This window comes from Salvelinus fontinalis, chromosome 12 (assembly GCF_029448725.1).
Source record: "Salvelinus fontinalis isolate EN_2023a chromosome 12, ASM2944872v1, whole genome shotgun sequence".
NCBI classification, from domain to species: Eukaryota; Metazoa; Chordata; class Actinopteri; order Salmoniformes; family Salmonidae; genus Salvelinus; species Salvelinus fontinalis.
Genome location: NC_074676.1, coordinates 10,335,477 through 10,358,115, shown reverse-complemented (window position 1 = coordinate 10,358,115; position 22,639 = coordinate 10,335,477). Strand labels below are relative to the sequence as shown.

At 40.0% G+C, this 22,639-nt stretch overlaps 1 protein-coding gene across 1 annotated transcript in view; it reads right to left on the bottom strand.

Moving 5' to 3' along the window:
* Positions 1–19,160, bottom strand: part of LOC129866767 (spondin-1-like) — a 125,919-nt gene extending 106,759 nt beyond the window's left edge. The window contains exons 1-3 of the mRNA XM_055939630.1: positions 18,487–19,160; positions 12,068–12,174; positions 6,499–6,632 (exon numbers count right to left, since the gene is read on the bottom strand). Coding sequence (XP_055795605.1) covers positions 6,499–6,632; positions 12,068–12,174; positions 18,487–18,715 — 470 coding nt within the window. The 5' untranslated portion in view covers positions 18,716–19,160. The remainder of the gene's footprint in view (positions 1–6,498; positions 6,633–12,067; positions 12,175–18,486) is intronic.
* Between the last annotated feature and the right edge of the window lie 3,479 nt (positions 19,161–22,639).

Genomic DNA, 22,639 nt, shown 5'->3' with positions numbered 1-22,639 from the left:
CATGCGGGGTAATAACTACAGTACATGTACAGTTGAAGTCAGTCTGTAAATTGTTTAAATTTAAATTGTTTAAATGTTGTTTCGGGTAGCCTTCCACAAGCTTCCCAAGATACGTTTGAATGTTGGCCCATTCCTCCTGACATAGCTGGTGTAACTGAGCAGGTTTGTAGGCCTTCTTGCTCGAACATGCTTTTTCAGTTCTGCCCACAAATCTTCTATAGGGTTGAGGTCAGGGCTTTGTGATGGCCACTCCAATACCTTGACTTTGTTGTCCTGAAGCCATTTTGCCGCAACTTTGGAAGTATACTTGGGGTCATTGTCCATTTGAAAGACCCATTTTCGACCAAGCTTTAACTTCCTGACTGATGTCTTGACATGTTGCTTCAATATATCCACATAATTCTCCTACCTCATGATGCCATCTATTTTGTGAAGTGCACCAGTCCTTCCTGCAGCAAAGCACTCCCACAACATGATGCTGCCACCTCTGTGCTTCACGGTTGGGATGCTGTTTGTAAAAAGCCTCCCCCTTTTTCCTCCAAACATAACAATGGTCATTATGGCCAATCAGTTCTATTTCTCCAAAAAGTAAGATCTTTGTCCCCATGTGCAGTTGCAAACCGTAGTCTGGCTTATTTATGGTGGTTTTGGAGCAGTGGTTTCTTCCTTGCGGAGCGGCCTTTCAGGTTATGTCGATAAAGGACTTGTTTTACTGTGGATATAGATACTTTTGTACCTGTTTCCTCCAGCATCTTCACAAGGCCCTTTGCTGTTGTTCTGGGATTGATTTGCACTTTTCGCACCAAAGTACATTAATTTCTAGGAGACCGAACGCGTCTCATTTACATTTTTACATTTAAGTCATTTAGCAGACGCTCTTATCCAGAGCGACTTACAAATTGGTGCAGTCTCCTTCCTGAGTGGTATGACAGCTGCGTGGTCCCATGGTGTTTATACTTCCGTACTATTGTTTGTACAGATGAACGTGGTACCTTCAGGCCTTTGGAAATTGCTCCCAAGGATGAACCAGACTTGTGGAGGTCTACAATTTATTTCTGAGGTTTTGGCTGATTTCTTTTGATTTTCCCATGATGTCAAGCAAAGAGGCACTGAGTTTGAAGGTAGGCCTTGAACTACATCTACAGGTAAACCTCCAATTGACTCAAATTATGTCAATTAGCCTATCAGAAGCTTCTAAGCCATGACATTTTCTGGAATTTTCCAAGTTGTTTAAAGGCACAGTCAACTTAGAGTATGTAAACTTCTGACCCACTGGATTTGTGATACAGTGAATTATAAGTGAAATAATCTGTCTGTAAACAATTGTTGGAAAAATAACTTGTCATGCACAAAGTAGATGTCCTAATCGATTTGCTAAAACTATAGTTTGTTAACAAGACATTTGTGCAGTGGTTGAAAGATTGGAGTCATTAAAACAAATTTAAGTGTACGTAAACTTCTGACTTCAACTGTATATAGAACTTTCATCATTGGCCCAATAAAGTTATTATATTCTACTCTATCCATAGGCTTCATTATTGCCATTCAGACTTGAAGTTGATACAACAACTATGATAGGTGAGGTTCATAGATTAGTATGAATATTAGTTCAGAACCTAACGTTTTAGGGTCCATACACAGATCGGCTACATTTTGTAGCTAGCTACACATCCACAGGCATACAGTTATTTTTATCCTCCACTACACAATAAGCAAGTAAATAATTAGCTAGCTATATTTCTTCAGCTGCATTGCAAGGCAAGTTTACACAATTGTACATTCAATTTGAAGTAAATGCTTTAGCTAGCTAGATTCTTTACATCCATTGTTTCACAAGATGACAGACTGGTTTGCTGGTGTTCTCATTAGACCCTAAAACATTAAACAACACGGATTACAAATTCATTCTCCTAACACTAGCTAGCTGGCTAATGTTAGCTAGTCAGATAATGGCTATTTAGCAAGTTGGCTATATAGCAAGTTAACTTTTAAAAAAATGCACAAACGTTTGTCTCTAAATTAACATATTCCTCTCAATTGTACATTTCTTGCATGACTCGTTATGACGTTATAACTACTTACATTTGGTTCCACCGTAATGATTTGTCAGCCATCTTTGTTGGAAAAACGCCACCCGGCACGGGTGGCTCGCGTCAAAACTTGTCATTGGAATAACTTGATATGATTGGTCATATAAAAACATTGGGACCCAAATGCATAATGAGTGCTCTAACTCCCCCTTGTGGTGGTCTGGAGCAATGAAGCCATGACACTGGGTACCTCTTAAGTCCCGCAGTGCAAGCTCGCAACTTTTAAAAGGAGGAACCACTGTAGCACCATCCCTACGGTGAAGCATGGGGGTGGCAGCATCATGCTGTTTGAATGTTTTTTAGAGGCAGGGACTGAGAAACTAGTAAGGATTGAGGCAAAGATGAACGGAACAGAGTACAAAGAGAGATCCTTGATGAAAACCTGCTCCAGGGCACTCAGAACCTCTGACTGGGGAGAAGGTTCACCTTCCAACAGGACAATGACCCTAAACACACAGCCAAGACAAAGCAGGAGTGGCTTCGGGACAAGTCTCTGAACGTCCTTCAGCGGCCCAGCCAGAGCCCAGACTTGAACCCAATCGAACATTTCTGGAGACCGGAAAATAGCTGTACAGCAACACTCCCCATCCAATCTGACAGCGCTTGTCTAATGTCAATTGCTAATGTTTCTTGGAAAAAGCAAGTCTCTTCTTATTGGTGTCCTTTAGTAGTGGTTTCTTGGCAGAAATTCGACAATGAAGGCCTGATTCACGCAGTCTCCTCTGAACAATTGATGTTTTGTCTGTTACTGGAACTCTGTGAAGAATTTATTTGGGCTGCAATCTGAGGTGCAGATAACTCTAATGAACGTATCCTCTGCAGCCGAGGTAACTCTGGGTCTTCCTTTCCTGTGGTGGTCCTCATGAGAGTCAGTTTCATCATAGGGCTTGGTTTTTACGACTGTACTTGAAGAAAATTTCAAAGTTCTTGGCATTTTCCAGATTGATTGACCTTCATGTCTTAAATGAATGACGGACTGTTGTTTCTCTTTGCTTATTTGAGCTGTTCTTGCCATAATATGGGCTTGGTCTTTTACAAAATAGGGCTATCTTCTGTATACCACCCCTACCTTGTCACAACACAACTGATTGGTTCAAACGCATTAAGGAAAGAAATTCCACAAATTTAGGCACACCTTTTAATTGAAATGCATTCCAGGTGACAACCTCATTAAGTTGGTTGAGAGAATGCCAAGAGTGTGCAAAGCTGTCATCAAGGCAAAGGGTGGCTACTTTGAAGAATCTCAAATATAAAATATATTTTGATTTGTTTAACACTTTTTGTTACTACATGATTCCATATGTGTTATTTCATAGTGTTGATGTCTTCACTACTATTCTACAATGTAGAAAATAGGCAAAATAAAGAAAAACCCAAGAATGAGTAGGTGTGTCCAAACTTTTCACTGGTACTGTAAATGTTAGATCGAGCAATGTCGGAGTGGCATTGTCTAAAATACGGTAGAATAGAATACAGTATATAGATATGAGATGAGTAAAGCAGTATGTAAACATTATTAAAGTGACTAGTGTTCCATTATTAAAGTGGCCAGTGATTCCAAGTCTATGTATAAGGTACAGGGTTTGCGTAACTGCGTGGAAGCCGGCTAGTGATGGCTATTTAACAGTCGGATGGCCTTGAGATAGAAGCTGTTTTTCAGTCTCTCGGTCCTCTCTACTGACCTCGCCTTCTGGATGATAGCGCTTTGAACAGGCCGTGCCTCGAGTGGTTGATGTCCAAGATTATCGTTTTGTGACATCGGGTGCTGTAGGTGTCCTGGGGGGCAGGTAGTTTACCCCCGGGGATGCGTTGGGCAGACCGCACCACCCTCTGGTGAGCTCTGCGGTTGCGGGTGGTGCAGTTCCCGTACCAGGCGGTGATACAGCCCAAAAGCATTGATAGTTAATGTTTTTAGGTCTGAACGCAAATCTAAGGGTGGTGGTGTTGCTATATACATAAAGAAGTTTTCAGCGATCATTCTGACTTCTTCTACCAAACCCAAGCAATGTGAATATCTGTCTTTCAATATAAATCCCTGCGCATCCTTGAATCTTGTTGTCTCCTGTTGTTATTGACCCCCATCTGCTATTGATGGCTCCTGGATTGTATTTTTTTAAATTATACTCACAGAATGTCAAATCTCAATGTGTGCTTATGGGTGACCTGAACCTAGATTGGTTGACATCCAACTCTGATAAACTCTGATTGTTAACAATGTAACAAGGTTGAATGCAAAGTGTCCTCTAAAATGGTCTTTGATCTTATTTCAAACAACACTCCACATTATTTCAATGCTTCTGGTGTTTTGCAAATTATATAAGTTAATAAGTTATCACTATACTACTATCTATATAAGGGATGGTTCCTAAATTACCTCCACGTATCATCATGAAAAGAAACTGCAGTTTGATATTCAGAGTTTTTTTTAAATTGCCTGGAATTGAGTTGAATTCATCCCTGTTGTTGAATTAGCCTTTTCTTATTTCCATGAAGTATTCCAGGATCTATGCAACAAACATTCCCTAATAACTATCAGCCCGTATCTAAATTGCCTGCCCTGGCAAAGGTATTGGAGTCCCTTGTCAATAAGCAGCTTAAGGCGTCCCTCCACTCCAGGAACACAATATTTTGAGTGGTGCGCAATCAGGTTTTCAGGTCTAGCCACAGCCCTGTCACAACACACTTGGAGGGTTTTAAATGATAGGCATTGTGCCCTGGATAAGAAGATGCATTGTGTATCTGTATTCATAGACTTGTCAAGAGCATTTGACACTGTGGACCATACGGTCTTGCTGCAGAAGTGTATTGGGATTACTGGTCATGCTCTGGAGTGTTTTGTGAACAACATGTCAAATCGAATCCAGTGTGTTAAGACAGATGGTTGTAAGTCGGACACCATAGAGTTGTGCTCGGGTGTGCCTCAAGGATACATTTTAGGTCCCGTTGTTTATTATTTATATCAACAACATTGGGAGACATATTGAGACAGCGGATGTTCATTTTTATGCGGATGACACTGTTCTCTATTCAAGTTGCAGCAGTTTGACTTTGGCTTTTGGAAAAGCTCAAACAGTGTTTAACATTCAACAGAATCTGTATGATTTGAAGGTTTTTCTGAATTCCTTGAAAACAAAATGCATAGTATTTTCCTATCCTAAACACTCTGGAAACCATGTAATTACTACCTTGGAAGGCCATTCTATAGAACAAGTGAAGATGTACAAATATCTGGGAGGTTGGGTAGATGAGAAGTTGCACTTCACCACCCATGTAAAGAACCTTGTCAGGAAACTCAAGATGCGTATTGGGTTTTATTAGTGGCATAAAGCTTGTTTTTTCATTGCCGCCAGAAAAGAGTTGATTTGTCAAACATCTTTCTGTGTTGGACTACGGTGATACTATGTATGTGCAAGCCTCAAGCTCTATACTGAAGGCTCTTGACTCTATCATGCAGCCCCTTGTTTGGTCACCAATCTGAGATGTCTAACTCTAACTCAACAGGGTTGTCGGGTGGACATCACTAGTAACACACAGACGTGTAGTTGTCTCTAGTTGTCACCTGATGTCACTAGTTTGCGTTGTCATATGTAAGGAAGCATGTTGTTGAACTTCAAACACACCACACACATGCCTCCACGCACACACGCTGTTTGCTGTTGTATTTGTGCTGTTGACAGTGTCGTATGTCTGTGTTGTCCATTTTGTCTTACATTGTTTTAAAAAAAAATTTTTTTATCCCAGTCCCCATCCCCACAAGAGGCATTCTGCCTCTTGCTAGGCTGTCATTGTAAATAAGAATTTGTTCTTATTTTAGAAGAAGTTGTGAATTGTGCTAAGGTGCCAATGTATTTGACCACATCTGTATCAATATTGAGAAATAGTATTCTGAAACAAATAATTGTTAGCTTTAACAGGTCTTGTCCCATTTTGATTACTGTCCGGTAATATGGTCAAGTGAAGCAAAGAAAGACTTGGCAAAGCTGTAGCTGGCTCAAAACAGAGCTTTGCGCCTTGCACATACAGAACTTATATCAACAACATGCATGCCATTCTTTCCTGGTTGAGGGTTGACGAGAAACTAACGGCTTCTCTTCTAGATTGAAATGAAAAATATTACTGAGGGGACACTCAAACACATGTTTTTATTGTATTATATATATATATATATATATATATATATATATATACACACACAAGTTATAAATCATTGTATTTAAAATGTGTGACTGTCTGTCTATCAGTGTTTTTGTGACTTGTTTTGTGCTTTTTGTGGAACTCAGAAAGAGTAGCCTGCTGCTTCTGCAAAAGCAAACAAATAAATTAACATATCCCAGTAACAATGGTTAATGGTAGTGGTAGTAGTGTAATAACTGTTGTAATAGTATCAGTATTTAAAAAAGGTACCCACTTGAGGATGACACAGCCGCTGCCAGAAGGTGGTGCTGTCCAGAACACTTGGATCCGGGTCCTCCTGCGGGGGGTGCTCTCCGTCACAGCCGGGGGACAGTTGGTCATGAACTGGGTGTCCTCCTCATCTATGATCTAGGTAACACAGGAAACCAGTCAGAATTACAACACTTCTCACCAAAATCCCCTTTTGGACAAAAAGCAAAAGAATTTAAAAAAATGTAAAACTATTTTTTCCCCCCAAACACACACGTTTTTCCAAGAAACAACAGTTATAGATGCAAAAAAAGTGAGTAATTGAGTCAATAACATTTTCCATTTTCAAAAATAGATCAAGAATCTTTGAGAAATTTATTTTAACTTTCACCCATGGTGCTCTGAATACAATACATCTGTGCCGAAATAGTTTAATGTTTTAATTATCACAACTCAGACATGATTCATTTTCATTATTGATCTAGGCTATTATTCGGGGCTCCTTGTAATAAACCAATGGTTTAGCGTTTTAGACAGGCTGTAATTTGTATTCTGTTGTCACCTCGCTGCTGGGTCACACTCCACTACGCCCTCATACCAGGATCAATGGTGTATTTCACAGTCACACGTGGCTGAATGTTTTCAAATGGAATCCTTTTCAGACGCCAACACTGGCATTACACGTACTGTAACAATCTGTTTTGTGTAGTTTGATATGTGAACAACTTCTCTTAAAACGGATAAAAACTCAGATGTCTTCAGTCCAAAATGATAGATAACAGAGTTGTCGTAATACATTATGACATTGAATTCCACTGTAGGTATGTTGTTTCACCTCATCTCTCTACAAATGTGACTGATTGATTGACAGTTGAGTGTACAGTGCATAACATTCTAGGCATCCCTTCACCTGTCCTTGAAAGTAGGACAGTAATAAAATAACTTTAATTTATTTATACTCCAAATTACGCAATGAAACAGTGATAAAACAGTGTTGTGAGTCCATGGTGTGTCCAGCCCAGTCCCCCTCTATGTCACGGCCATGAGAGAGTAATAAAAGCCAGGCGTGACGAGCAGCAGACTCACACAGAGATGACCTCTGGGGCCCCGTTGAATGATCGCCAGCTGCCCTGACTCCACAATCATATTGATCTAACAGCCAGATGCTTTACACATGACAGAAAGTAAGGGAGGGAAGCAATTTTCCTTGATACATTTGTGTAAGAGGAAGAATTCCTTCTGGAGGTCTTTTAGAAGAAAAAAAAGTCTTCATTGATACTGACAATTGTTTCAATTTGCATTCTGTCTAGGCACCCGTGAGCCCAGTCTTCCCTCCCTATAACTAGTATCTCACTCTCTCTTTGTCTCTTTCTCTCTGTGGCTCTCTCTTTTCTCTCTCTGACTCACATAAGCTCCACCAGGATTCCTCCATAGTATTCCTTAGGCCTCATTATACTCATATTGAAATGTCTTTTTGTGCCTCTTCACCATTGAGGTCCTGTCAGTCGCAGGCAGCTACAAACAACTGACAGTGCTGAGGAAAACAACACATTTATAGGAGGAAGCTGAACTTGGAGTAGAGTTACTTCGGAAACTGTGCTTTTCTTACAGAACACCCAGCCTATATCTATTTGTTACCCTGTGGGAAGGAGGAGGGAATGATTCCATTGTCTTGTGGGGGGGGGGGGGGGGGGGGGGGGGGGGTCTGGAGGAGCAGCTGAACACTGCTGTTTTCATAGTCATTCCATCCCGGGTGACACAGCAAACACAGATGCTTAGCAGTGCCTGCTGAAGTGTATGTGTCTTTTCAAGGAGATGCAGATGGGAGAAAATCAAGACATGGAATAAATGATAGCTTGGCAAGCGACTCAGGGCGGATGTAACTTTCCGACACAATATTTAAAAATGTCACAACGTGATTTAAAAGTAGCATGTTTCTTCCGATCGATGGAAATCTCCAGACTCGAGAGCACTAAACATTTGCCTTGAGCCTCCTATCAATCAAATCTTTACATTACTACGGAAACCCGTAGAGATGTTCAAGCAATCTCTGATATCAAATCTTATTATGTGATATTTTTCAAACAGTACAAATGTCTGAACATGTTTGCTACAGTATTAGATAATCAATATATAGAGTTATACCTCATATTACTGTATACTTTATTAGCAGATTGACTTTAACTTCTTATGGCTGGGGGCAGTATTGAGTAGCTTGGATGAATAAGGTGCCCAGAGTAAACTGCCTGCTACTCAGGCCCAGAAGCTAAGATATGTATATACATTAGTCGATTTGGATAGAAAACACTCTGAAGTTTCTAAAAATGTTTGAATGATATCTGTGAGTATAACAGAACTCATATGGCAGGCAAAAACCTGAGAAAAAAATCCAACCAGGAAGTGGAAAATCTGAGGTTTGTAGGTTTGCCTATCCAATATACAGTGTCTATGGGGTCATCTTGCACTTCCTAAGGCTTCCACTAGATGTCAACAGTCTTTAGAACCTTGTTTCAGGCTTCTACTGTGAAGGATGAGGGAATGAGAGCTGTTTCAACCAGGTGTCTGGCAAAGTGCCATGAGCTCACTCCGGCGCTCCCCCGTGAGAGGTAGCAACGTTCCTTTTTGTTTCTAAACAAAGGAATTCTCCAGTTGAAACATTATTGAAGATTTATGTTAAAAACATCCTAAAGATTGATTCTATACATCGTTTGACATGTTTCTACGAACTGTAATGGAATTTTTTTACTTTTCGTCTGGCCTGCGCGTCATGAATTTTGATTTTTGAACTAAACGCGCGAACAAAGAGGAGGTATTTGGACATAAACTATAGACTTTATCGAACAAAACAAACATTTATTGTGGAACTGGGATTCCTGGGAGTGCATTTTGATGAAGATCAAAGGTAAGTGAATATTTATAATGCTATTTCTGACTTCTGTTGACTACACAACATGGCGGGTACCTGTATGGCTTGTTTTTGTGTCTAAGCACCGTACTCAGATTATTGCATGGTGTGCTTTTTCCGTAAAGACACAGCGGTTGCATTAAGGAGAAGTTTATCTAAAGTTCCATGTATAACACTTGTATCTTTTATCGATGTTTATTATGAGTATTTCTGTAAATTGATGTGGCTCTCTGCAAAATCACCAGATGTTTTGGAGGCAAAACATTACTGAACATAACGCGCCAATGTAAACTAAGATTTTTGGATATAAAAATGAACTTTATCGAACAAAACATACATGTACTGTGTAACATGAAGTACTATGATGTCACGCCCCGTGAGTTGGGGTGGGCATTCTATGTTTTCTTTTCTGTGTGTTTGGCCGGGTGTGGTTCTCAATCAGAGGCAGCTGTTTCTGTTTTGTGTTGTTGCACCAGACAGAACTGTTTCGTTTCGTTCACTCTCTTTGTTGTTTTTGTCGTTTCAGTGTTCAGGTTATTTTATTGAATTACAATGAACACTTACCACGCTGCGTTTTGATCACCTTCTTTCCAGGACGATCATTACATATGAGTGTCATCTGATGAAGATCATCAAAGGTTAGTGATTCATTTTATCTCTATTTCTGCTATTTGTGACTCCTCTCTTTGGCTGGAAAAATGGCTGTGTTTTTCAGTTACTAGGTACTGACCTAACATAATCAGATGGTGTGCTTTCGTCGTAAAGCCTTTTTGAAATCGGACACTGGAGAAATTAACAACAAGTTTATCTTTAAAATGGTGTAAAATACTTGTATGTTTGAGGAATTTTAATTATGAGATTTCTGTTGTTTGAATTTGGCGCCCTGCACTTTCACTGGCTGTTGTCAAGTCGATCCCGTTAACGGGATCTCAGCCGATCTCAGCCGTAAGAAGTTAAAAGGAGATCACTTGGACAGAAAACACACTCTTAAAGTAATGATGGACAGTTGTTTCTCTTTGCTTATTTGAGCCGTTCTTGCCATAATATGGACTTGGTCTTTTACCAAAAAAGGCCTTCTTCTATATACCATCCCTACCTTGTCACAAGACAACTGATTGGCTCAAACACATTAAGAAGGAAAGAAATTCCACAAATTAACGTTTAACAATGCACACATGTTAATTGAAATGCATTCCAGGTGACTACCTCATGAAGCTGGTTGAGAGAATGCCAAGAGTGTGCAAAGCTGTCCTCAAGGCAAAGGGTGGCTACTTTGAAGAATCTCAAATATAAAATATATTTAAATTTGTTTAACACTTTTTTGGTTACTACATGATTCCATATGTGTTATTTCATAGTTTTGATGTCTTCACTATTATTCTACAATGTAGAAAATAGTAAATTGACCAGTTCGGTCACTTGGGTAGATTTGGGCAAACTCGTGAGGGACACCTGGCAGACTTTAAAAAATAAATGTTTAACCTTTATTTAACCTTTCCCTGCTACATGTAATGCACTCGCACCCTTTGACCTAACGAGCAGATATCCAACTGAGCCAGCTTGTCCGTCTATCCATAACAACGTAGAAACAAAGTGATGCTTTTAATCTCTGTAAACACAAGGTTATATCTAATCTGGGCTCATCTCTCTCCAAACAAACTTAGTTTACTTCCCTGGGTAATAACTTCTCTGGCCTAGATAAATAAGAGCGAGGAGGGTTAGGAAATCTGTGTTTGTTTCTCTAAGGTCTAAGGCACAAGTGGAGTATTTTACTAACTTTATCTACAGATACTTTAGTTTTATTTAAATTGATTGAGGCCGTTGTTTGCACATCTCCCAGCAGATGTTCATTAGAATGGGAAATAAAATTTGCTGTGTCATGCTGATCTCATTGAATAATTTGTCAATTATTTGTGCAATTAAATGATGACAATCAGTCCCACTTTATAATAGGTTGTTATCAATTTCTAGCTTAGCGATACACAAGCAATTTTGCCCTTCTTCTGTTTGACGGGCAGAGCCCACAATGGATGGAAAATTAACCTAAACCATACATACTTGTCAGGCAATAAATAGTACACTTTTATTTTATATCACTCAAATATACAAATAAATGGTGGCTACTATTGAGAGATACCGTTAATGCATTGGGCGGGCTGTGGGCTTACCCCCCAGCTGTGAATGGATTGCTTGATATTTAATGAAATGTAACATTATTGACAACTTCTACAAAGACCTAAAACCAGTCAGTAGTAATGCGATTGTAATAATCATGTCATGACCTCAACAGGACCATAATGCATATTGAATGTATTTGATTATCTATTATGGGTGGCATTAGGAATATTTGAAGATGCCAATGAAAATGGGATTCAAACCTTGAGAGTAGAAAACGGTTACACACTCAAGGAGACGAAGGAGCCAGTGTGGGCTGAAGCTAAGCAGGTTGTGGGAGTGTTTGTTCCTTTTTATATTATGAGGTAGTTAAGGATGTTTGTTCTCACTGTTGGAGAACTCTCTCACTCAGTAGGGGGTGTATTTTCATCGCAAGTTGAGCGAAAGAGACAACTCTTTCGTTTAGCTGTTCTTACTGAGGTTTTAGGAGGGATGTATTGACTCTTTTAGTGGTGATTTTGTAATAAAGATAATTACTCAAATATGAGCATAGACAACATGCACAGTATATTACCTGGAATTTGCCAGTATAGTGGTCGTCTCTGGTTCCTTCCGTCCCCTCCTTCAGAGCGATGAGTGTAAAGCCTCTAAAATAGGAGGGACTGGAGGCGTACAGAGTCACTGGAAACAGGAAAGGAGGGGAGTTAAGAGAATATAGGTCAAAGATAAAGTAAGTAGTCCCATCCCAAGTGCAGACCCTCCCAGGTACTGAGAAGAGAGAAACAAACTCAGCCGGTAGAGCCTACTACAGAATGTGGGCCATTTCCTGGTTGCTAAAATTCGAAGAGTTCGCTTAATTTCAGTTTGTGACAAAACAAACAAGTATAGTGGAGAGAATCATTGTACCAAATAAACCGCTGTGAAAAATATTTTCCATGACAAAAATATTGTATTTTCAGCTGTTTGAAGGGGTGTACAAAACCAAACGTAAGAAAGACTGACATGCATGTTACTGACACTTTCCCTCTGTGTACATCTAAGTGCGATATGTGCTGCTTTGTTCGGGACCAACTTCAATTTACCTACAGCTGAAGTCGGAAGTTTACATACATTTTAGCCAAATACATTTAAACTCAGTTTTTCACAATTCCTGACATTTAATCCTAGTAAAAATTCCCTGTTTTAGGTCAGTTCGGACCACCACTTTATTTTAAGAATGTGAAATGTCAGAATAATAGTAGAGAGAAGATTTATTTCAGCTTTTATTTCTTTCATCACATTCCCAGTGGGTCAGACGTTTACATACACTCAATTAGTATTTGGTAGCATTGCCTTTAAATTGTTTAACTTTGGTCAAAAGTTTCAGGTGGCCTTCCACAAGCTTCCCACAATAAGTTGGGTGAATTTTGGATCATTCCTCCTGACAGAGCTGGTGTAACTGAGTCAGGTTTGTAGGCCTCACGGGTACACCTCCAATTGACTCAAATGATGTCAATTAGCCTATCAGAAGCTTCTAAAGCCATGACATAATTTTCTGGAATTTTCCATGCTGTTTAAATGCACAGTCGACTTAGTGTATGTAAACTTCTGACCCACTAGAATTGTGGTAGTAAATTATATGGGGAAATAATCTGTGTGTAAACAATTGTTGGAAAAATGACTTGTGCCATGCACAAAGTAGATGTCCTAACCGACTTGTCAAAACCATAGTTCGTTCACAAGACATTTGTGGAGTGGTTGAAAAACGAGTTTTAATGACTCCAACCAAAGTGTATGTAAACTTCCGACTTCAACTGTATGTCCTTTTTGCCACACATGACCATTCAACTGGGCAGTAGTCCAGGTGCGACATCTAGAACCTGTAGGACCTGCCTGGTTGATTTAGATGTCAAGAAAGCAGCGCAACGCCTGATCATGAACAAACCTCTTCCCATTTTAGCAACAATTGAGTCAATTGATCTTATTTAGGGACAATACAATGAATAATTGCATTATTGTTTTTAAGTGAGTACAAAATCAGACTCTAGGCTGCAGTGAAAATGTCATTTGAATAACAGCCATAAAGCCCTGTGATTTTAATGTTTCATTCCATTTGGATCTGCTGTGGGTCTAATCTCAACCGTTTATAAAGTCTAGAAAGGCACATTAGCAGGCCAGTCTGGCTGTATTTTAAGTTCTGATACTGAGATGCGGTGTCACTTCCAGATCATCATTCTCCCAATTTGTCCTATAATTTCACATGACTGGGCAGGGCTGAAGCTATGGGTGAGCCAGGCCCACCCACAGTGGAGCCAGGCCCATCCAATCAGAATAAGTTTCCACACAAAAGGGCTTTATTTCAGACAGAAATACTGCTCAGTTTCATCAGCTGTCCCGGGTGGCTGGTCTCAGACGATCCAGCAGGTGAAGAGCTCCTTCAAAACTTGCGACATCTGTTGCATTGTGTTGTGCACATTTTAGAGTGGCCTTTTATTGTACCCAGCACAAGGAGCACCTGTGTAATATTCATGCTGTTTAATCAGCTTCTTAATATGCTACACCTGTTAGGTGGAAGGATTATCTTGGGAAAGGAGAAATGCTCCCTAACAGGGATGTAAACAAATGTGTGCACTAAATTTGAGAGAAAGAAGCTTTGTGTGTCTGGAAAATTTTGGGGATCTTTTATTTCAGCTCATGAAATATGGGACCCACACTACATGTTGCATTTATATTTTTTTCCCGTACCTTTCAAGACGGTAGCCCGCTTTAATTAAACAGCATGGAAACAACTCGCAAATGCGCATATTGTTATTATGCAGATATTAGAATATTTCCATGAAAATCTTTAACCAATTAGATGGAAACCTAGCTATATACACCCCAATGACTCTGGCAAGTGCGCTAGTCCAGTGTCACTTTGATTATGCCTCCACATCATGGTTCACCAGCAGCCCCAAACATCTAAAGCATAAACTACAGACAAACTTGTAAGAATTGTACTTAAACTCAAGCATTTTTTGTCTGTATCTATGAAATTGTATATGTATTTATGTAAAATAAAATAGGGACCACAATGGAAATAGGTCCTCGACTTTATAGTGCAATCACGGTCACTTTTAAAAAATCTTCACACCGTGTGTGTGTGTCAAATCGTATTTGTCGCATACGGCTTTTTTTGTCGCATTTCACCTTACCGTGAAATGCTTACTTACAAGCCCTTAACTATATTTTCTTCAACTGCATTGTTGGTTAAGAAAATATTGACTAAATAAACGATATGTAAAAAAAAAAATAAAGATTGGGAAATCCAATAGTAACAAAAGAAAATGACGTAACAATAACAATACTATACAAAAACGGAGTATCGGTACCGAGTCAATGTGCAGGGGCACAGGTTAGTCGAGGTAATTTGTAAAGTGACTATGCATGGATAATAAACAGCGAGTAGCAGCAGTGTAAAAACATATCTTTGACAATTTTTGGGTCCTTCCTCGGACGAAGATGCAACCAGTCAGGATGCTCTCGATGGTGCAGGCTATGGTGGTTGTTTGAAACATGTAGGTATTACAGACTCCGTCCAGGAGAGGTTGAAAATGTTAGTGAAGACACTTGCCAGTTGGTCTGCGCATGCTTTGAGTACAAGTCCTGGTAATCCATCTGGCCCCGCGGCTTTGTGAATGTTGACCAGTTTAAACTTGCCTAGTTAAAACAAATATTTCAAAAGTATCTCACATTGGCTCCGGAGTGCATGATCACAGTCGTCCGGAACAGCTGGTTCTCTCATCCATGTGTAACGGATGTGAAATGGCTAGCTAGTTAGTGGTGGTGCACGCTAATAGCGTTTCAATCGGTTACGTCACTCGCTTTGAGACCTTGAAGTAGTGGTTCCCCTTGCTCTGCAAGGGCTGCGGCTTTTGTGGAGCGATGGGTAACGATGCTTCGTGGGTGACTGTTGTTGATATGTGCAGAGGGTCCCTGGTTTGGGCGAGGGGATAGACGTAAAGTTATACTGTTACACATGCTTCAGTGTTGATTGCCTCGAAACAAGCATAAAAGGCATTTAGCTCCTCTGGTAGGCTCGCATCACTGGGCAGCTCTCGGCTGTGCTTCCCTTTGTAGTCCGTAATAGTTTGCAAGCCCTGATGGTTCATCTGAGGGCATAGCGAGATTTCTTATAAGTGTATAGCGGATGTGGCCTGTAATCCATGGCCTGTTTCTGAAATGTACGTACGGTCACTGTGGGGATGAAGTCGTCAATGCACTTATTGATGAAGCCGGTAACTGAGGTGGTATACTCCTCAATGCCATTGGATGAATCCCGTAACTTATTCCAATCTGCGCTAGCAAAACACTCCTGTAGCGTAGCATCCGCTTCATCTGACCACTTCCGTGTTGAGCGAGTCACTGGTACTTCCTGCTTTATTTTTTGCTTGTAAAGCAGAAATCAGGAGGATTGAATTATAGTCATATTTGCCGAATGGAGGGCGAGGGAGAGCTGTGTATGCGTCTCTGTGTGTGGAGTAAAGGTGGTCTAGAGTTTTTTCCCTCCTGTTGCACATGTGACATGCTGGTAGAAAATACGTCAAACGTGCATATCTAAAAGAATAAAAATAAATTGTATATCCCAACAACAACAAAAAATGATTGACAAATAAAATCAATCAATCCAAAATGTGCAGTGGCCATTTGATGAATGGAAAGAGATATCCGTTACAAAACACATTTAAAAGCATTTGATACTGGGTAGGCCTACAAGATAGGGAAGGAGGTATTTTCTGACATAGTCCATTTATTGTGATGTTTAAAAATGTAAAGTGCCGGAGTCGTTATGCTTTGTTTATTGGTTATGCGGTGCATTGGAACAGAACATTTGTGGAAAATTCATTGCATATATTTTATAGAATTATAAATATGGCATCAAAATGTTGAAAATCTGATTTCCCCCTAGCTGATCATTGTCTGCAGCCAGCTCTGATCGTAGTGTAATGAAACAGACAGGGAGAGTGTCTGACTACTAAATGGAATGGACAAAAGTTTTTGGAAAGATTTTCAGTGTTAAACACAATTCATATTAGCAGCACAGTTCTGTTCAGCAGTGGGAAGGACGTGGCACACTCACCCTAGCCTACATCAGCTGGTGAGCTGCAGGCGAGCAAGCGATGAGTGTGGGCAGACAGGCTCCGAATACACATATCGCGCAGGCAATGCTTGCTTCCATGTAGCTAACTAGTCACCACCAGACTTCTAGTTAGTTACCCTTTGCCTAGTTAAGAAGCACAAGCTGCTTTATGAAAATCAAAACAATACTCCCTTGAGTATAGAAAAGTTGTTGAATTTGTAGTCTCACTCAACCCTCACACTTTTCCCACTGTATTTCATAGCCAGGTTCTGTAAACAACATACTAACCAAGTCTCCCTCATATCCTCTGACAAAATTGCTTGATTCTATCCATTACCATCCAAAACATATGACCCACAATAACGGCGCTACGGTTTTTTCTTTCTATTGTGCATTTTACATTCATAAAGCGGATACCGGGCTTTTCTAAAACTAGGCTATTTGCTGACCGGACAGTTAACTATTTGTTTAGACAACACCTTGTACACTCATGTTACCTCATTAGCTAGCTATAGCTAAGAACCTGGGGCGCGTTCAGCAGGAAGCAACGTTTTGGAACGTTCGGATAGAAATATGCTATGTAGAACAAACATGCCTCTGACATTTTGAATAAGGAATAATGTTGGCTCTTAATAGAATTTCTATCTGCAGAGTTCAGGTATATTTTGCAACTGAACGTGGCCCTGGTGGCATGGAAAGAAAGGGAAATGGATAGCGAACAATTTATTGACTAAATCCCACTACGGAATATCTGACTGGGTAAATAACTTTATTTTGAGTTCATGTGGACCCAGTGACTCAGACTTGAACCAGGACTCAAGCACGAGGACTCGGACTTCAGCCATAGGGACTTGTGACTTGACTCGTGATTCGACCATTGGTGACTCATTATTTAATCGGACTCGAACACAAGGGACCTGGAACTCGATTCTGACTCGAGGTTTAGTGACTCGACTACATCACTGGGCGAAACAGTCATTAGCTCCAGTTCAAAGTCATTAGCCCCATTCTACTTTTGGACATCAATGTGGCTGAAACGTCTGTGGAACGTTGATAACAATGACAACTGAGTGACGGAGGTGCAACCCATACTACTTTGCATCTGGTGATTGTACTACTCTCTGTTTCTCTCCCACTCTCTCAGCTTGTGTGTGTGCTTGTTTTGTATGTAATATGCAATATCTAGGTAGGCTGAATTAAGTCCCCTTACATGGCCAGATAATTGTTATATATTATTTACTTGTCTGTCATATTTCTGCTGTTGGGAAGAAAATATGTTATGCTTGGGAAGAAAATATGATGTTATGCAGAAGAATATGTTGGTAGGACAAGGCTATGTATGTTTGATCAAATGGAAGTTAGTGATTTATGTTTACTATAAATGAATGAGGCAATACAAATGTGATGTGACTAAAATGAAAGGGCATTTTGTTGACTAAAATGGCCCATTGTTTGTGCTATTTTGACAATAACAGGACTAAGACTAAATCATTATTTAAATGACAAATCTGACTCAGACTTAATGCTATTTTAGTCAAAATGACTAAGACTAGACTCATTTTTTTTTTAAAGAGTGCCAAAATGAACACTGCATTTGGGGGGGTGCATTTGTTTTATGACACCTTGAGTTGGACCAATCCTGCCCCCCGTAAATTTCGAACTGTCCCTATATGTTTTGCATTTCAAGTGACATAATGAGGCGTGATAATTAGCCTACTCTGGTTGGATACATTTGCGAAATGAAGTCACTTGTGCACGGAACTTAAACTTGACTTTGGTGTTAGGCTACTGGAGTAAGCTAATTTCTGATAGTTGTTATTTCAAAGCCACCAATTTGGTGGGTATAACAAAAGCCAAGCAAGTAACTGTAAGTAAAATGTGCTCTAGTTGCATACCTCTGTAGATGCTAGCAGGTTGGTAGTTTTCGGGGTCCCCCTCGACTCTTAGCCGAAACTCATTGTAGCCATCTCTCCGTGTACCCTGTGTCTGTGCCCGTAAAATCCTGCCGCAATATCCATCCGACTTCGCGTGCTTATCTGTAGGTTCTTCGACGAAAGCGAGAGCATTGCACATAAAACTCGAAACCAAATACTGCAAAAGCAGCAAATGCATATACATTCCCATAATGTATGTTGTGGTGCGAAGTTATTTATTCCACCTATAAAAAGGAAACAAAATATAGGAGTATAAATTCTCTCACCACAGTCCCCACGAAAATAAATACCTGCAAACTATTTAGCCCTGACACTTGGTAGAAATTGTGTGAGAAACCGCGGTGAATCCATCCCAGACGGGCGGGTTTTGAAGTTCGATGGCACTGCTTCAGTACCTATAGTTACACTGATTTGAGAGGAAAGCGGTGATAGGTGGCTTGAATGATGAGTTAAGGGAGTAGGCTAATTCTCAGGGTCCGGGAAATAGCGAAGCGCAGCATTGAAACGAATAGATTGAAGCGATGAGAGCAGCAGAGTTTAAACAAAACCCAGACATTCCTACTAGTGGCTGCTGTGAGCCTGTGACCGAGGAGCGTTTGACATTCTTGATGAGACGCAGGAAAGCTGTCGGCCAATGTTTGCACAGCCGTGGATCTCACAAGGTGATTACATCAGCGCGCTCATAACAATTGTGCGTCTTTTCTTTGCGTAAAACATTGTATTAATGGTAATGGTGATACAATCGTTTGGTATGTCAAAACCATGTCTCAATTAGTTACTTTTGACGATGAAATAATTATAGTTTATTTGAAAGTGCATGATTTATTTTTAGGGAATAGATCGGCTTTAATATTACATATAGATTGTGGCTTCATCAATCTAATTGTCTGCATAATTTCCAATCGTTGATAATGTATTTATAAAACATATACAATACCAGTCAAACGTTTGGACACACGTATTCGTTCAAGGATTTTTCTTTATTTTCACTATTTTCTACATTGTAGAATAATATTGCTGACTCTTGGTATTCTCCCAACCAGCTTCACCTGGAATGCTTTTCCAACAGTCTTGAAGGAGTTCCCATATGCTGAGTTGGTTGCTTTTCCTTCACTCTGCGGACCAACTCATCCCAAACCATCTCAATTGGGTTGAGGTCGGGTGATTGTGGAGGCCAGGTCATCTGATGCAGCACTCCATCACTCACCTTCTTGGTCAAATAGCCCTTACACAGCCTGGAGGTGTGTTGAGTCATTGTCCTGTTGAAAAACAAATGATAGTCCCACTAAGCGCAAACCAGATGGGATGGTGTATTGCTGCAGAATGCTGTGGTAGCCATGCTGGTTAAGTGTTCCTTGAATTCTGAATAAATCACAGACAGTGTCACCAGCAAAGCACCCCCACACCATCACACCTCCTCCTCCATACTTCACGGTGGAAACTACACATGCGGAGATCATCTGTTCACCTACTCTGCATCTCACAAAGACACAGCAAATTTGGACTCATCAGACCAAAGGACAGATTTCCACCGGTCTAATGTCCACGCAGTCTCCTCTGAACAGTTGACATTGAGATGTGTTTGTTACTTGAATAATTTATTTGGGCTGCAATTTCTGAGGTTGGTAACTCTAATGAACCTATCCTATGCAGCAAAGGTAACTCTGGGTCTTCCTTTCCTGTTGCGGTCCTCATGAGAGCCAGTTTCATCATAGTGCTTGATGGTTTTGATGGGCTCAAATGTATTAAGAAGGAAAGAAATTCCTCAAATGAACTTTTAACAAGGTACACCTGTTAATTGAAATGCATTCCAGGTGACTACCTCTTGAAGCTGGTTGAGAGAATGCCATGAGTGTGCAAAGCTGTCATCAAGGCAAAAGGTGGCTACTTTGAAGAATCTCAAATATAAAATATATTTTGATTTGTTTAACACTTTTTCGTTACTACGATTCCATATGTGTTATTTCAAAGTTTGATGTCTTCACTATTATTCTACAACGTGGAAAAACCCTGAACTTTTGACTGGTACTGTATATATATATATTTGTTTATATATTTTCCTTTACTATTGTACGCTAACCCTACCACCCCTCACCTAACTTGACTAAACTAATAGGTTTACTTCCATCTTATACATACTATATACATTTTACAGACACAGTATATTTTACAATAGTTATCTTTTGTTTGTTTTTAGCACAACTTATTATTGTAATCAAATTATATTCATCTCATGTGTAAAAGTCACGTGTGAGATATCTGGAAGTGAATCAAATGCAGCTACAGTATGTGATCATTCATTTAGGCAGACTGTTCAATTTCAGATCAATACATATTTACTAATGGATAGTAGCCTACCATAGGTCTATCTATAAGGTCCATGTCCAACCCATTAAAACACTGATGAAATTAGATAATACATTAATTGAACAGTATTACAAAGTACTTTTGATACAGACATAGGCTATTGTGATGTTTCACTGGGGCATCATAGCATTTTTATTAATTTGAAGTAAATTTCCTCATATGTGAGACCAATTGTCATATCTTTTCATAATCTGCAAAGTGTCCCCCTTATTCCAGCTTTTCTATGAGCCGCTCAAAAGGGTGGAAATTGAAACTATGCAGACCAGTAGGTGTCACAAGAGTATCCTCACACCTCTAATGGCCGGCTGTCTGTCAGTAGCACTCTCCATCCATTGTCTTCTGTCCACACAAATCACTTTGTATACTGTACATAGGCTATACTGTGGCTGCCAATGCAAGTTATTAGTGATCTGGTCTGTATTGAAGACTATGGGAGTTTATTCGCTCTCCTTTCGTACTTTAGCCTACGTTATCATAGACGGCTGTGTGGATGTCTGCCATAATGCTCCCCGTTCTACCGTTCACTAAAACCTCATTGAGGCAAGCCAATCTCTGCGTTGCTATGTAAATCTTTCCCCTAGCAAGGTGAAATAAACATCACTTAAAAATACATCATTGAATAATGGTGGGTGTTTGGTATGTATGGTAAGGAGAGGTATTCTGGTGTGGACCTGGGAGTGGGACCATGAGGTAGTGGTAACAACACGTAGAGGAGAACAGTGCCTGGGGCTGGAGGTGGTTACTCTGCATCTGCCATGACGTTGTCTGAGGAAACCCATCTGGCATCCAATCTCTATAACATGTGTACGTATGAGGGGGTGGCTGTTTCCCGTATAGAGGCATGTGTGGCTGTTTTTGCAATACTGTTGTGCAATGGTTCATTTTTATTTTACATCATGCATAAACACAGACACAGATGTGTACATGTACGCTTCAACCTACCAACGTACGCCTCAACCTATTACCTACTAAATTTTACTGATAATGCCTGACATTAACAACAATCAAGTGCTTCTCGCAGTACTGAGCCGAACCCAGCTAGACGATGCTGTAGTGTGTAGTTAAATAAAGGTTAAATAAAATAAATAAAAAGTGTTCTGGACTGGTTACGTATCCACCATAGTTGCTTAACTGTGCTGGAAATGACCGTTTAAAAAGAAAACGTCAGAGGCAGCTTGGTTTGGGTCAGTACGATGGTGTGAAAGGGGTTTAAGATAAAGATATGAATAATATCATATACCATGTTCTGTATCTTCATAAAATAAATCTATTAATAACGTGTAATAGACTATAAAGTGCTTGGTCACTCTCAGCAGGCAGTGTGTTGTGTGCTGTGTCAGTCTGATCTGCTTCTCTGAGACTATACATTGCACTTTGGTGGGAGTTGCAGGTAATTGATTCAGACGTCCATTACACCCTTCTTAAATATTCTAAACGTTTGGAGGCCATCAGATGCAATTACAGTGAGTAAAGGCAGATAACTGAATCTAAATGCATGTCCTCAGGTAGTTGCAGTATTACTCTCTGAGTGAGACTATATCATATCCCAAGTAATATTTTAAATAAACACACTGTTGAGGTAGTGCGTAGCTGTGTTGATACAGTAGCGCAGTCTATCAGAGATAATGGTGAGAATTAAGATAGGAAATGTGTTGATTATTAACTCAATAATCCACACACTAAAAGCCTGAAACTGTCTATGAATTTCCCAATTATGTTACAGTTCTTAAGCAGTGTTTCATTTAAT